This window comes from Phoca vitulina, unplaced genomic scaffold (assembly GCF_004348235.1).
Source record: "Phoca vitulina isolate PV1807 unplaced genomic scaffold, GSC_HSeal_1.0 scaffold8, whole genome shotgun sequence".
NCBI classification, from domain to species: Eukaryota; Metazoa; Chordata; class Mammalia; order Carnivora; family Phocidae; genus Phoca; species Phoca vitulina.
In genome coordinates this window covers 66,761,285-66,779,361 of record NW_022589711.1, presented here as the reverse complement: position 1 = coordinate 66,779,361, position 18,077 = coordinate 66,761,285, and the positions used below count along the sequence as shown (strand labels likewise).

The following is an 18,077-nucleotide window of genomic DNA, read 5'->3' as shown; positions in this document are numbered from 1 at the left end:
TTTTTTTTTTAACTTTTTGCTTATCTGTGTTTCTATCTCCACCCCCCTAACAGTAAATATACATTGCTTACATAATAATAATAAAAAAAACTCTCAGAGATGATTTTAATTTTTCTATGAAGAATTATCAATAATCTGAGATTCTTGCTTCTAAATTTAACTTTCTCACTGTGCTTCTATCCTGTTGATGACTTGAATGAAAAAAAGAAAACATATAAAGATTTGAATCCAGTGTCTAGAATACAAAAATCACGTGTCAGTATATTCAGATATCATGAATGTTTTGAGAAGAAAAGAGAAAGATGGCAAATAGGTCTTTATAATTTCCTCCATAAATCAAAATTAAGTTTATATATATATATATATATATATACACATACATACACACACACACACACACACACACACACACATATATATGATGTAGTCCTTTTAGTAAAGTAGATGCTATGGCTTCCATTTCAGGCCTTAGGACAGATCACTTAGGAAAGAAAAAGAATAGTAACATTTATTAGGTGCTTGGAAGTTCTAGAGACTGTGCTTAAGCACTTTATATATGTTTTCTCATTGAATGCTCTCAAAAAACAAAACAAAACAAAACACCCTGTAAAATGTTACTATTCAACATATTACAACAGTGTTGAAACTGAGGCTCCAAAGATATCGATATGTCCAAGGTCATCTAGCTTGAATCAGAATTTAAGCCCTCTTTTCCTGAATCCCAAATCCAGAATCTTGCCACTCTCTATCCTACTCTACCCCAAGCTCCCATCTCCCCCTCCACCCACTAACTCCTGTCCATCTTTTGTTGACAGTTAGCTGTTCAAGCGTCGGGTTATTCATTAGGTTCAGTAGATTAGGTTCTGGCCCTCTTGGAATAGTATATGTCAGAAGTTTACCAACATCAGTGCTGCTAAATGCTGCTCATTTTTTTCCCTCATGTGTACAATAGAGATGAAGTACTTAAATGACAGCTTATTCAAATATCACAACATGCAATATGCTCTTCTTGTCAAAACTCTCTTGTTTCCTATCATTTTAACATTTAGAGTTTTCACTTTTGTTTCCACGCTGTCATGATTTCCCGTGACCAGACATCTCCACAGATTGATTTCATTTCATGAAGCTGTTATATACAGTCGCATATAACATTCAGTTCATAACTTTTGTTTTTTTTTTCGTGATTTATGCAATTTGTCATATAGTGAGTATGACTTAATAGAGAAGATTTGACTCTAGGTTGCTGAAATGAGTCTGCCCATGAAGGAAGGTAGTCTTGATAACAAGTGATGAGTAATATTTAAATTCTTACTTGTTTTGATCACTACTCTTTCAATAGCCTTAACCTATTTGCAGTATCACAGAAAAACAATATCTAAAAATTATTTTTAAAATATATTAGCCCTTTCTGGGGCACCTGGGTGGCTCAGCCAGTTAAGCATCTGCCTTTGGCTCGGGTCATGATCCCAGAGTCCTGGGATTGAGCCCCACATTGGGCTCCTTGCTCAGAGGGGAGCCTGCTTCTCCCTCTTCCTCTGCTGCTTCCCCTGCTTGTGCTCTTTCTCTCTCAAATAAGTAAATAAATACATACATACATGCATAAAATCTTTTTAAAAAGTATATATATATATATACAAAAGCCCTTCCATTATGTAAAATACCTTCATTGTTTCAACCTTGCAGTAGTTCTCAAGATTTAATTTGCTATATTGGAAAATAAACTAAAATATGTGTATATTGTAACAAAATTATATTTTAATATAGTATTAAAGGCATATTTATTTAGTAAAAGTATTAATGGAATATTTGTTACAGTTACCATTTACTAGGTGCAAGACATTGTAGTTAGAGTTTAAGGATGTGTTGAAAGGGATAAGACTCACTACTTGTCCTTAAAAAGTTTATTTTTTAAAATTAGTAACATTGATTAATTTTATGTTAATGCCAAGAAAAGAAAATCATGTTAGCGTTTTAGGTACCTAAAAAAATTCTCAGTAAATATGCTTATTCTGAAGTATGATGGAGATTGGCCATTTTTGTTACAATCTTAATGGGATGAAATATTTCTCCTGATATTTATTTAGTAAGGTATTCAATTACCTAAAGAAACATTGGATCATGGAGTAGTGACTCTTTAAATCATAAGTCCCTGTAAATATTGATATCATCCAAGTTTATGTCATTGAATTAGAGAACCTAGCAGATGAAACTAAATTTTTTAAAATTCTTTATTTAAATTCAATTTAGTTAACATATACTGTATTATTAGTTTCAGGGGTAGAATTTAGTGATTCATCAGTTGCATTTAACACCCAGTGCTCATTACATCAATTGCCTTCCTTATTGCCCATCACCCAATTACCCCATTCCCCACACACCTTCTGAAACTAAAGATTTGTAATGTCTTACTGATTGGATTAACTTGACCATTTTATGAGTCTGCTTTTAGATTTGGTTTAGGTAAATTAAAGTGACTTAATCTGAAAAGTAATCTTTGACAACAGTTCTCTCTGAAAAACAGAAAGAGTCTCAGAAACCAGACACTATTATCAGATCATGAACTGAGCTGAACCAAGAGTTAGACGCTTAACCCACTGAGCCATCCAAGCACCCCACTACTGTATTTTTAAATTGTAATCCAAATATGCTAGAGATAAAGTTATCTCTTATATGCAAGGGTGAGAGATGTAGTTATAACACTAGACTTTTTTTTTTCTTTTTTCTCCCCCCCTTCCCAGGTCATAACAGATGTGTTGGTATTTTATTTTATTTCTCTGTGTTCTGGTTTTTAATAAAGCTTACTTTACTGTTTTGCAACATTTGTATTTTACTGTCTGTGAAACATAAGTTTGAAAGAAATATCAAATTAATTAAATAAGTACTTACTGATCTTTATGCTAGGGACTTAGCAGGAGGTCACCAGGCCTATCAGCATCATTTCATAACATGCAAAGAAGACAGTCATGTGCCATGTTCTCCTGGATTACAAAGAGAGGGGATATTAAGATCTCCTTCAGATAATCTACTTATGTGTGATTTTTTTTTCAAAATAAATGTATAAGGAGCAGTTTTCTTCTTTGTTGTTTAGATGACTCCCAAACTCTGAAATTTGGTGTATTGTACTCTTGAAACAGTTCCTTTGATTTCCCTAAATCTTACTTTCTCATAAGCATTAAAGATCTCTCTCTTCCAGCTTCACACCATCTGACTTTTGATTCTTTTACCCAGAATACTGTGCTTTCTAACACTCGGTGTTTTTATTGTGTTCGCAAAGTGTCTAAGATTGTGAGACTATCTGCTCCTTCCAAAGAGCTAAGTAATATAGTGGATATCTGAAATACAATGTAGTATAGTAGAAATCTGACCTATTTAATCTGGAACATTTTCCATCTTGATTACATTACCTGATTTTCAATTTCCTTAGTTATAAAACAGTAACAGTAGTTATTTGAGTTTTTTACGCAATGAATCTGCACAATGCTTTTAGTCCTAATAGTATATATTCAATACACGATTTATAATTATTGTGTTATTTTAGAAAGTAAGAGATAGTTGAGTAAGTAATCATGCTTTTATTTGACATGGTGTTGGTGGCTGGCTGGCAAGGAAGCTGAGGGGATGCTCCCATTTTCTCCGAACCATTAAATTTCTTGATATTATGTGTGATACAATTTTATCATGTGTTTTAGTCTTTATATTTCTAAAGCAAAATTAAAAGATAGAAAAATCAGTTCATGCTTTAGTGTTTATTCATTTATTTATTTACTTTGTAATGTTCATTGTAGCTTTATTTGCAATAGTCAAAAAAATAGGACCAACCTCAGTGTCCATTGATGGGTGAACATTGTGGTATCTGGAAAACAGCAATTAAAAAAAAAAAAAGTGAATGATTGATATATAAAACAACATGGATAAATCTCAAAAAGCATGCTGAGTGAATAAAGCCAGACAGAGTCCTACTATATGATTCTATATAAAATATAAAATTCTAGGAAATGAAAATTAGAGTGACAGAAAGCAGATCAGTGTTTGTCCCTTGAAGAACAAAGGGGCAAGTGGGAGGATTTCATAGGACATGCTTTAGTGTTTAAATGCCCTACACACATATAGTATATAATTCACAGAATTTTACTACATTGGATACCAAGTCGGATAATAAATTTAAAGAAATTTTTGATTTTTTAGTATGTGAAAAATACCAGCTGGTATAGTATGAGTCCTTGTGTATGTTAATTGTATATACACATGATAAAATCTCAGTGAACTTTAGTAAATGTGCTGGGTTTTTCTCTGCTAGCATGTTTCTTTAGCTGTTTTCTTTCCCCATTCATTTACAATGTAATCTTGGCACTCACCTGGGTACTAGGAATGCTGCATGCGTCGCTTCCTCCAATTCTAACATCAGTGTTGCTCTGCGGCTTATCCAGTGGCAGGTGTTGAACATTGATATAAACAGAATTTTGTCTACCAAAGCCAAAATCCTCCCACTGCCAGTCTCCACTGGCCAAAGGAATGCTAATGTAAAACTTCCAAATTCAAGTCTCAGGCATGACGGTTCATTATGCTGTCTGCCAAGACTACTGGCCCATATACACTCTTATTTTAGAAATTAAGGCAAAGTAAAACTTTCTGTCAAATACCTTGTGATTTTAGGTGATACACTCCGAGTTTTGCAGCTTTCTCTGGAATTAGTAAATTGAGATTACATTGCAGTTAATTACTTAATAACATTTGTCTTTGAATATAGCAAATTACCTAATTATAACAGAACTGTTCACCATAAATTCCAAAATACCTATTGTGGGGGAAAAAACATTAAGAAAAATGGTGGAAAGTCTCAATAAAATTTAGGCATTTTAGTATTCTAAGTAATTTGAAGTGATTAATGACTAGAATCCTTTGATTAAAACATTTGTATCAAGGGGCGCCTGGGTGGCTCAGTCGGTTGAGCCTCTGCCTTCGGCTCGGGTCATGATCCCAGGGTCCTGGGATGTAGCCCCACATCAAACCCGGCATCAGGCTCCTTGCTCAGTAGGGAGCCTGTTTCTCCCTCTCCCTCTGCCTGCTCCTCTCCATGCTTGTGCTCTCTCTCTGTCAAATAAATAAATAAAATCTTCAAAAAAATTAAAACATTTGTATAAATACGACTTTTTCTTAATGGCCACTGATTTATTTAGAACAATCTAGATTTAAAAGTTATGTAATTTCAGAACATGGAACTCACATAGCCTCCTAAGTCTTTTTGGGGGGAGGACAAGATCATTATAAATAATTTGACAAATTTAAAATACAGTTTTAAAGGCAACAGAATTAAAAAGTAATCTTAGGAAAATTGGATTTGAACAAGTATTTATTAACTTATTATTATTTGAAATGTTAGGTAATATTTATTAAAAATATTGTTCCCTCTATCATTTTTAAAAGACCAGTGATTTTATAACCATGTGTACACAAAAACTTCATTAACATTTTTCAGGATACTTTATATAGATATATAGATATAGTGGTTCTCTTCAGATTACTATAAAGAGGTTTCATTTTCCCTTAAAGCCAGTCAACCATCAAAATATGGGAGATTTGAATAATTTCAGGTAGGGTAATGTGCAAAATGATATCACATCAATCAACCTTGAATAAATTATCTAATTATAGGTCTGTGAAAAAAACAAAAAACAAAAACATGGATCATAATTCTTAACTACCTTTGCAGAGTTTCCCTGCTTGGATGTTGTGGAAATAGCAATCAGTATTTACAAAGAAATCATGTCTTACATGGAAGTTGGGTACTCAAGTTAGTGTATTTCTGGTTTTGGTAGTATTTAAAAATAAATATTCTCAAAAACACATAGATAATGTATACATAAACTTCCTTTAAAACACTACTATCCTGAGCTAACAGAACAGTAAGGGAAATCCTCAAGGGGACCAAAACTTAGGAAAGAGTGCTGCGGCAAGTGATGAATCCAGAAACCTAGAACTTTGAGGATGAATAGCAGGTGGCACAGGGAGCAATGGAAGAGCTATGATTCAAAGAAGAAATAATAAAATTCTTATAGTATTAAAGACATTGAATCAGTAGTTCACAGTTCTCTCATAAGAACATCAAGTACAGACAATGTTTAGTTTAAAAATAATTCCTATCTTTCAAAAATTATAATCAAATTCAGACTCTCCCAGTTTTAAGAATGATTTCTATCTTTCAAAAATTATAATCACATTCAAGCTCTCCCAGAGAACAGATCAAGAAGGAACACACTCTATCTCATTTTATGAGGTTTGTATAACTTCAAGCCAAAACCAGATAGAAATGATGCCAGAAAGGAATATTGTCTATCAACTTTACTTCTAAAAATAGAAATGAAAATTATAAACAAAATGTTGGCAAAATAAGTCACATAATGGCCAAAAATTATAATGCATTCTACTAAGTAAAAGTTAATCCTAGGAATGCAAGTTTGAATGCTAAAAAATCGATTACTATAATCCATCTTATTAAAGAAAGGGATAATATGATTCTTCATAAATGCATCAGAATTTATGATAAAATTTAATACTGATTCATAAAACATCTTTTATCAAAATAAGAATGGGAGGAACATCTTTAACCTGATATTTGAAATATGAAATAGATGAGCATTATCATACCTTATTAAATATTTTATTAAATATTTTCTGGAGGTTTTAACCTGCATAGTCATAAAAAAATAGTAATAGTATCTATAAGTGACTAGAAAGGAAGTAATAAAACCCTCATTATTTGCTTATCATATAATTTTTTTTATGTAGAAAACTCAAGGACTATTATCATTAGTAAGGGAATTTAGCAGGATTATTTGATAGAACAGAATAGTATTCCTCAGTACCAGTAATAAGCAGAAAAATAATTTTAAAACATTTTATATTAGCATTGACTACTATTTGATATATTAAGGACTTATTTATATGTTATTATAAGGATGACAAATTGATCTTCCTCAAACTGATCCTCAAATTGATCTTCAGTCTCAGGGTAATTCCAGATACAATCTTGACAAGGAAATTGATAAGCTCATTCCATTATTAATATGGAAGAGGAAAAAATAGTGAAGATGTTTCTGAGGAAGTATAAGTAGGAGGACTTGCCATTCTCAGTATTAACATGTATTAGAAAGTCAAACTAATTAAAATAACATTATAATGGAGATGGATCAAAAAGATGGAATTGGAATTGATTGGGGATCCCCGACAGATCCACACACATATGGAAATTCATGAATGACAGAAATGCCATTGCACATTGGTGAAGAGTTTGACCAAGGGTACTAGAATGGTTATTAATATGGAAAAAAAGTGATATTGAATTCACAGTACACATAAACACATTCCAGGTAAACACTGAAATGTTTAAAAACAAATTCCTTAAAACTTTAGGAAAATTAGAATCATTTTATCACCCCAGGTTTGAGAATTTCATAAGCACATCAAAAAAGTGTATAGACCATTGCATTATATTAAAATTACATTGAAATTATGAACTTCTATTCATCATAAGACAAGACATTGAAAATGAAAGAGAAGCCCAAAACTGGTAGAACAAAGTGTCATATATGACCTAAGAAGAATTTTCCAGAATATAGAAAAACTTGCATAAACATGGGCAAAAACACAGTCACGGCACAGAAAAGGGAACATAGATAGCTAAATAATAAATGAAAAGATCCTCATTAGTAATTATGGAAATATAAGTGAAAGATACATTGGTATACAATTTTATGCTCATTGGTTAGCAAAAATTAGATACACTGAAAATAGGACCTCTTAAAAAGTGCTGGTGGTATAAAACGTTTTGTAAAATTGCATAGCATACCCTGCCACCCAGTAAAGGTACTTTGAGTTAAACAAATAATGATACACAATTTCATATCTGCCACATTGGCAAAAATATAAAATGAAATAAAATAAAGGACAACATCAAGTGTTGGTGTGGAATGGAGGGTCAGAACTCTCATGCAGAGCAGATAGGAATGTAATCAAAACCCTTTTAAAAGCTTTTTGACAGGGTGCCTGGCTCAGTTGGTAGAACATGTGACTCTTGATCTCAGGCTCCTGAGTTTAAGCCCCACATTAGGTGCAGAGATACTTAAATAAGTAAATAAATCTTTAATATAAATAAATAAAAGCATTTTGGCACTTCTTATATACAGGTATATGCCTTCCTTGCCTAGAGAAACTTGCATACGTCTATCAGGAAATATGAACAAGAATGTTCCTTTATTTATTTATTTTTCTTGTACCCTTTCATGGAAGAAGAGATCTAGGGGCGAAAAAGTCTCTTCTCATGCGTTTCCCATTGACTGAATCTAAAACTGACTGGAAGCCAGAGGGCTTGATAAAGGTCCATAAATGTTGGCCTTCTAAGCATGCAGGAAGTATCAGGCAGAGAGAGGATCTGGGGGACAAAGGAAGAATTCTATCATCCAGGTGTTAATAGAAAGTTGATTTACATTGAGCTGTGTAGGTATTCTCATAGTTGTTTTGTTTTTTTTAAGTTACTTCTGTGTGTTGGTTATTTTCTAATTTTGTCTATTTTCTCCTTTTAAAATGTAAATAGTTTATCTAATGATTTATTGTCGCCCTTTCTTCCTTGTATTATAACTTCCTCATATTTATAATAATGGAAAACTGGGAACAATTTTAAAATACTTATCTCAGGAAATCAATAAATAAATGAGGAGGAATCTTGGAAACCTCATAGTAAGTGAATAAAAGCAAATCACAAAAGAATACATATATTAACTATAATCACCATGTTATAAGTTGCTAAGAGACTAGATGTTAAATGTTATCACTACAAAAAAGAAATGATAGTTATGTGATGTGTGGAGAAGTTAGCTAACATTACAATGGTAATCATTTCGCAATAATAAGTGTATCAAATTAATATGTTGTACACCTTAAACTTATACAATGTTTTATACCAATTCTCTCAATAAAAATGGAAAAAATGAATACATATATAAAATGCCAACTATATAAAAGCAAGCATTCAAAAAAATAAGAGGTGAATTGTTAAGGCCATATGCATACATAAATATTAAATCTATACAAAGAAGGCAATGAGAAGTAAAAAAGGAAAAAAATCAGATTGTGGGGGGTGGTTACCCTAGGAGACCAAGGTTAATGATGAAATAAAGAGTACTGAAGGGGCTTCAATGATATCAGAGATGTTATACTTCATAAGATGGGTTTTTCCTTCATTATTCTTTATATTTTGTATGTTATATATTCTTTTATATTCAATTTGTTTATGATATTAAAAAAATGAAATTATAATACAAAAAGTATATATCCCTTCAATTCAGAGTGAGGTAGAAAATGTTGATATTCTCTCCTCAGGAATTTTAGCTTAGTACTTAATAATATTTAGAAATTCTCCAGCATTGGGACAAATTACTAATTCTTCAGTTGAGCCCCTAAAGAAGTATTTGATTTACTTTTTGAGGCCATCTTGTATAATATATACACCTTAAAAAATTAATGTTTTTTTTGAGTTGCTTATACCATAAAGCACTTTGGAACTGAGACCAGCAAAACAAATGGCAGATTAAACATTCTACATACTCAGAGGTGGATTCATGCTCATCAGTTAGCTGAGTAGAAGAGCAAACAAACAAACAAGCCAACCAAAAGACTAATTGAAATTTTTCTTTTTTTCTATTAATGTTGACCATATACAGATAAATTTGAATAAATAAAATATGTGTTTTGCAACTCTACACATATTACAAAAGAACATTATTGATGCCTCTTTCTAAATAACTTTCTCCTCAAACTGAGTTAAGTTTCAACTCAGTTTACTTGCTCTATCCCAAATAGTGCAGAGAGAACTTCAGTGGCAGTAAAGTAAGAGGATACGGATACAGAAATCAGATACAGGAACAAAAGAACAGGATAGAGACCTAGATGAGGGAGTAGGATATACCAACCTTCATCTCCCCAGAAATAACAACTAGCTATCCAAGAAATAAAATAGCCTTGGGAAGGCTTAAGAGCCCAATTAAGAACATACAGCAACACAATGGAGCCAGAAATGGAGATTAACTATACAGAAAGGATTGTGGAGCTGAGCTTAGCTGAGACTTCCAGAAATGGTTAGGAACCAAGAAGAAAGGTAGAGGCTGTTAGTATCAACCCTGCAGTAGGTGCCACTGTGGTTCCCAGTGGCCAACTCTGTGGAGGACTCTAGCTGTCTTTGCCACGGAGGGCCTCAGCCACAGACTCCCTGCAGCTTTCACAGTGGAAACCCCATAATGTTCATTGGCACAAACTTCAATGGCCTGATCATCAGAGGACACCAGCAGCTTTCACCACTGAGGTAATCAAAAGCTATCACTGCCACAAATTCCTAGGAGAGGGAGATGCTGCTGTGCCCTCTTCCACCAGAAAGAGCTACTATTTCACAATCCACGGGACCAGGGCTGCCACCATCCCCCATCCATGCACATTCCTTGACCCTTGAGCCATGGCTGCCCTACATGTACCCACAGTTTAGACCCGGATATAGTTGCTGCTTTGTGTTTGCCTGTGGCTTAGGCACTGGAGTCACTGCTGCTGTGGGCTTGCCAGAGCCCTGGACCTCAGGAGCACTGTCACTCTGTAAGTGCCTATACTCTAGACCCTGGCTTTGTGATTGCTCTAAGAGTGCCCATGCATCAGATACCAATATCACCACCACTGCAAGGGTGCTGCAAGCTGACCAGGAACTAAGATACATCCTTGGCCACAATATCCCCCGTGGGAGAAAAAGAAACAGGAGTTCCCAGAAGCCTTTGCTCTGAACCCAACAGCCCTCACTACCACTGCATACCCCACAGCCTTCGCCTCTGAGGACCCCTGCAATCTTATATGAGACAAAATAGACATGTCAAAAACTATAAGTAAACAAAGAGGTTCGCTATATAATGGGTTTCAATTCATCAAGAGAATAAACAATTATATATGCATGCACCCAGCATTGGAACCCCTATATTGAGCAAATTTTAACATACCTGAAGGCAGAAATGCATAGCAGTGCAATAGTAGTAGATGTCAATACCCCACTCTAAATAGTGGACATCTCATTCAGAAAGAAAATCAATGAGGAAATGTTGGATGTGAACTACACTTTAGATGAAATGGACCTAATAGACGTATACTAAACATTACATCCAACAGCAGCAGAATACTCATTCTTAAGCACACAGAGAACATCTCCATTATAGATCATACGTTAGGGCACAAAACAAGTCTTAAGAAATTTAAAAAGTTTGAAATCATACCAAATATCTTTTCTTTTTTGAAAAGATTTTATTTATTAGAGAGAGTGCATGAGCTGGGTGCGGGAGCAGAAGCAGACTCCCCTCTGAGCAGGGAGCCTGACTTGGGGCTCGATCCCAGGACCCTGAGATCATGACCTGAGCCAAAGGCGGACGCTTAACGACTGAGCCGCCCAAGCGCCCCCCAAATATCTTTTCTGGTTACAATGTTATGAAACTAGAATATAATAACAGGATGAAAATGGGAAAATAAAAATAGGTAGAAATTAAACAACATACTCCCAAACAACTGATGTGTCATGGAAAAAATCAAAAAGGAAATAAAAAAATCTTGAGACAAACAAAAATGGAAACAGAACATACAAAATTTATGGAATGTTGCAAAAACAGTTCTAAGAGAAAGTTTATAGAGATAAATGCCTACATTAAGGAAAAAAAAATCTCAAATAAGCAAGCATTCAAAAAAATAAGCAAGCATTCAAGGTGTAACTTTACACCCCAGGGAACTAAGAGAAGAACCAACGAAGCCTAAAGTTAGCAGAAGGAAGAGAATAACAGAGATCAGAGCAGATATAAGTGAAATAGAAATTAGGAAAACAATAGAAAAAAATCAATGAAACAAAGAGCTTTCTTTTTAAAAGATAAAATTAACAAACCTTTAGCTAGACTAAGTAAGACAAAAGAGAAAACTCAAAATTAGAAATAATGGTGGAGATATTACAACCGACACCACAAAAATATAAAGAAACATGAGACGACTGTGAACAATTATATGGCAACAAATTGCACAACCTAAAAGAAATGGCTAAATTCCTAGAAACATACAACCTCCCAAGACTGAATCATGAAGAAATAGAAAATCTGAATTGATGCATAACTAGAAAGGAGATTGAATCAGTAATCAAAAGCTTCCAAACCAAGAAAAGCCCAGGATCAGATGGCTTTACTGGTGAATTCTACCAAGCATTTAAAGAAGAATTAATGCTAGTCCTTCTCAAACTCTTCCAAAAAGTTGAAACACATGATCTGAGGCCAACATTAACATGAATACCAAAGCCAGACAAGAATACTATGAGAAAAGAAAATTATAGGTCAATATGCTGATGAACCTAGCTGTAAAAATCCCCACATAAAATACTAGCAAACAGAATCCAACAGCATATTTACAGGATCATACACCATGAGCAAGTGGGATTTATTCCTGAGATACAAGGATGGTTGAAAATATGCAAATCAATAAGTTTGGTACACCATATTAACAGAATGAAGGATAAAAATCTTATAACATCTCAATAGATGCAGAAAAAAAGCATAGGGCAAAATTCAACATACTTTCATTAAGTATAGAAAAAAGAAGGAATACTTTAGTAAAGGCAGGCTTACAGCTAACATCATACTTGACAATGAAGAGCTAAAAGCTTTTCCTCTAAGATTAGGAACAAGACAAAGATGCTCAATCTCTCCACTTCTAGTCAGTATATTACTGGAAGTCCCAGCCAGAACAATTAGGCATAAATAAACAAAGAAATAAATCTTATTACATTGGAAAGAAAGAAGTAAAATTGTCTGTTTACACATGACACACGACATGATTTTATATACAGAAAACCTTAAAGCTTCCACAAAAAAACTATTAGAACTAATAAACAAATTCAGTAAAGTTGCAGGATACAAAATTAATTAAAAATCAATTGCATTTCTACACACTAGCAACAAACTATGTGAAAAAGAAATTAAGAAAACAATCCCATTTATAGTAGCACTAAAAATAATAAAACACTTAGGAATAAATGTTACCAAGGAGGTGAAATACCTGTATACTGAAAACTATAAGACATTGGTGAAAAAAATTAAAAAAATACACAAATAAATGGAAGGCTATCTCATGTTCTTGGATTAGAAGAATTAATACTGTTAAAATGAACATACTATCCAAAGTAATCTACAGATTCAGTGCAATCCCTATCAAAATTCCAATGGCATTTTTCACAGAAATAGAACAACCCTAAATTTATATGGAACCAGGAAAGCCCCTGAATAGCCAAAGCAATTTTGAGAAAGAAGAACAAATCTGGATACATCACACTTCTTGATTTAAAACTATATTATGAGGCTATAGTAATTAAAATATTATGGTATGGCATAAAAACTGATCTGTGATCTGTTTAATCAAAAATGACCAATGAAACAGATCCAATGATCAAAAATAGATCAATGCAACAGAATAGAGGGCCCAGAAATAAATCTACACATAATTGGTCAATTAATTTTCAACAAAGGAGCCAGAATAGACAATAAGGAAAGAATAGTTTCTTCAATAAATAGTGTTGAGAAACTGGAATTCACATGCAAAAGAATTAAATTGAACTCCTATCTTTCACCATTCACAAAAAATTAACTTGAAACCGATTAAAGACTTAAATGTAAAACTGAAACTGCAGTACTCCTAGAAGAAGTAACAAAGGGAAAAAAAACCAAAAGGGAATATTTCTTGACATTGGTCCTTGCAGTTATTTTTTTTTTTTTACTGATATGACAACAAAAGCCCAGGCAACAAAGCAAAAATAAACAAGTGAGACTATATCAAACTAAAGAGCTTCTGCACAGCAAAGGAAACAGCATGAAAATGAAAAGAACGTGTGGAATGAGAGAAAATACTTACACAACATATGTTTGACAAGGGGTTCATATTTGTAATATATAAGGAACTTACACAATTCAGTAGCAAAAAATCACAAATAGTCCAATTAAAAAATGGGTAAAGGACCTAAATAGACTTTTCTCCAAAAAGGATGCCCAGATGACCAACTGATACATGAAAGGTGCTCAACATCACTAATCATCAGGGAATACAAAGCAAAACCACAATGAGAGATCACCTTAAACCTGTTAGGATGTCTATTATTAAAAAAAAAAAAAAAAGAAAGAAAGAAAGAAAAAGCAAAAGCAAAAGAGAACAACAAAAACAACATGTTGGTAAGGATATGAAGAAAAGATAACCTTTGTTAGTGGGAATCTAAACTGGTACAGCCATTATGGAAAACAGTATAGATGTTCCTCAAAAAATTAAAACTAGAACTGCCATATGATCCAGCAATCCATTTCTGGGTGTATATCCAAAGGAAATGGAATCAGAAGAGATATTTGCACTCATGTTCATTGCAGCATTATTCACAATAGCCAAAGTATGAAAACAACCTAAGTGCTCATGGATGAATGAATGGATAAAGAAAATGTGGGATAGATGTGCAATGGAATATTATTCAACCTTAAAACATCCTTCTTTGATAGCATAGATATCTCAGAGGATAAGTGCAATAAGACAGAGACTGAGAAAGACAGATACTGATAGTATCACTTACATGTGTAATAATCAGGGAATACAAAGCAAACAAAAAAACTCAGAGTAACAGAATAGAATCATAGTTGCCAATGGACTGGGGGTGAGGCAAAGAGGAGATGTTGGTCAAGGGGATACAAGCCTTCAGTTGTAAGATGAATAATTTCTGAGGATCTACTGAGGACCTACTGTATGGTGACTATAGTTAATAATACTGCATTGTATATTTCAAATTTGCTGAGAGTAGATCTTAAATGTTTTCAACACACACAACACACACATAAAGGTAATGGATATGTTAATTAGATTGTCATAATTTCATAATGTGCATGTATATCAAATGATATTGTACACTTTAAATATATATAATTTCATTTGTCAGTTATACAAAAAGCCTCCCCTGCCAAACACACACACACACACAGACATATACACACAGAAGGCAGACCAGTCTTACTCAGAATAAAAAGTGAAATTCTTTCAATCAGCTCTTTCACAAAACTTAACTTGACCAATTGATAATTGGTCAAACTACATATTTAAAAAAATTGAAATAACCTTGGAAAAAATTGGGAAATTATTTATTGTTGCATCTTTTTGTATAGATCAGCTTTTAGCTGTGTCAAGAGCCCTACCTTTTGTCTCCAGTAATGCTTTTCTATATTATTATATATGTATTTTTTTTCTGATGTGTGTATTCCATATTCCTTTTCCAGATGTGTTTCATTTGGGGGTTATTGAATAAACAGGGTCCTAAATGAATCAAGTATGTGTGAGAAAAATAATGTGATGAACCGAAATAAAAATAGTATCCCACTTAGGTAATATTTGTTTAGGCAATATTTTGGATAACAATAAAATTCTTACAAGAAGATACCTTTTTGCCAAAGAGGAAACTGATCCCTTTGCATCCCAGCCCAAAACAAACTTTACTGGATTATTATTTTTAAATTTCACATATCTTATTTTGTTCTGGGTTCTGCACATATTTTTTTTACAGATTTTTTTGGCTTCTAGGATGTCATAAGCAAAAATAGTATCACTGGATTTTGGAACAGGTATAGGAATAAATATATAGACTACAGCAAGCACACACAAATTTAATTTCTTATTGATTTGATAATCTGTGGTTGGTTTTACCGCGATATACTGATTTTATTGAATATCATTGTGCTCATAGGATCATGAAATTTGGCATGTAATTTGTATCAAAAGTGTTCTCTCTGTATCATTTTAAAGAGCAATAGCTATATATTAATCACATAACTCTATATGGAATCATATTAACTGCAATACAAAATGTCTCCACCAGCATGACTCCTAGCTTTGGAACTGAGTTTTAAATGGATTATGTTGATGTCCATAGAAAGATCAGAACTAATAAAAGAACTAATTGGCATTAAGCCCTCTCTTCTCTGCAATCCCCTAGTACTTTATTAGTTCTTAATTTAAGAACTTAATTCATTCTGCTTTGATTTAGTGTAATTTGTCTGTAGGCTCATCACCTCCCACGAACTGTGAGTTTCTTGTATAGTGTCCTGTCCCATTCATCTTTCATATCCCACATCTATTAATAATTGTTCATATATTAAATGGTTAACTCAACGGAATATTTTTTTCCTTTTTCTTAGAGTGTGCTTTTTAAATTTCTTTCAGAAATTTGGTACAACTGTATAAAAGTGAAGATGACACAGAAATTTCAAAGAAGATTAAGACTCACTGGACTTCTTTGGGCCTAGAAGAGGTACAGTTTGTAAATTACTCCGTGCTGCTTCATCTGGCAGGCCCGTCTGCCAGCTCTGTGATTCTGCGTAGCAGCGGCCAATGCTTTCGTCCTAATGGCCAGCCCTGCAGCGAAGAAGCCAGAACACATAGCAGCCAAGATCTGCTCTACTCATATGCAGCCTATTCTGCCAAAGGAACTCTCGAGGTAATATGGCCATTTGTCTCTGTCATTTATAGTGAAATGGAATTAGAAAACAGCAGCTTTCATCTAAATTGAACTAACTGGCAAGATGCAACATAAAAAAGTGACCATTAAATGTTCTCAGTGTGGAGGTGCCAGGGAAGGGGAAGGAAGACTTGGATTGCCTGACCTTTTTTCTTGTCATATTTTGAAAGTGAAAACATGTTAGAAGAATTTAATTCAAAAGTGTTGAATGTGTGACTGAGTTACTCACATTTTGCTTAGGACGCATTCGTTTTATTTTGGGGGGTTTTGAAGAGGCAAATTTTAATGGATTGATATGGGCAGAAGGAAGAAATGGAGGGAGTTGTGTTTTGAAGTTGTGTACACACACAAGAAATGAAGTGGAAAATCGATGTGATTATCCACAGATTTAAGATTTGAAATACAGTGCTTCTGCTTTCTTGATGGAAAACACGGGAGATAAGGAGCCAGGTGCAAACTATTGCTTTACTTTTTCTGCTTAGCTAGTTTTTTGGCTCGGTGCTGAAGCACGTGCCTTCCAGAGTCACATAGACGAGTTTCAAATCTCAGTTCCCTAATTACCCACTCTTACTTAGCCATCTAGGGCTGAGTTCCCTCATCTCTGTGATGGGGATAAAAATTTTTCCAACTTTATAAGGCTGTTGTGAAAATTAAACTAGCTAATATATGGAAACCTTGGAGAACAGAGCCTAGCCCACAGTAAGGACAAAATACCAGTTAGATATAATATATAATTGGTCCTGTTTCCTTTATATAGGAACATTTTCTGTCTCCATGTAAAAATACCATTTTAATAAACAAATTTAGTTTTTTTTACAAACCTTTAGATTGCCTCATTTAATACAAATGAAATAATTATGTTTCTGATTGTTGTTAATTATTGGCAGAGCTTTTTCAGAATCTATTAACTCTGATTAATACATTAAATGTTTACATCATTTGAAGTTACTTCACAGATACGTTCCTGATTTTTGTTTTTTGTTTGTTTGTTTTTCATTTTGGGGGAGAGGGTGGAGAGAGAGTTCTTTTACTGGTGCTTCAGCATTGTTTGCACTCTGTTACGTCATTCTCTGACTTTTAGCAGAAGGACTGCATATAACCACTACCATAGAAAGCCTTATGATTAATTAAAAGTTAATATAATAGTAAATGTCTGCAGTATTTCTAGGGTAGGACTCATGTAATTCGATTTGATTAATATATACTGTTTATGGTAGGCAATGATGGGAGGGAGCCTGCCAGCACCCTTTTGTTGGTTCACAAGCTCTGGTCTCGAGTCAAGATTCTAAAGTTACCCCACATATTTTCTTCAGACTCCCAAACCTTCATTAGCCCCCACACATTTCCAGTACCCTTTCTATCCCAGTTGATTCAGCAGAGTAATCTCCTTGCCTTGAAAACAAAACAAAACATGTCCAAAACCCAGAACAACAACAAAACCCCCAGGAGCCTGAGTGGGTCCTTGGAATCACCCCCATCTATTTGCTTTTCA

General features: G+C 33.8%; 1 protein-coding gene across 1 annotated transcript in view; it reads left to right on the top strand.

Moving 5' to 3' along the window:
* NAALADL2 (N-acetylated alpha-linked acidic dipeptidase like 2) overlaps positions 1-18,077 on the top strand; it is a 1,292,620-nt gene that overhangs the window by 743,556 nt on the left and 530,987 nt on the right. Inside the window, exon 5 of the mRNA XM_032407181.1 lies at positions 16,291-16,564. Coding sequence (XP_032263072.1) covers positions 16,291-16,564 — 274 coding nt within the window. The remainder of the gene's footprint in view (positions 1-16,290; positions 16,565-18,077) is intronic.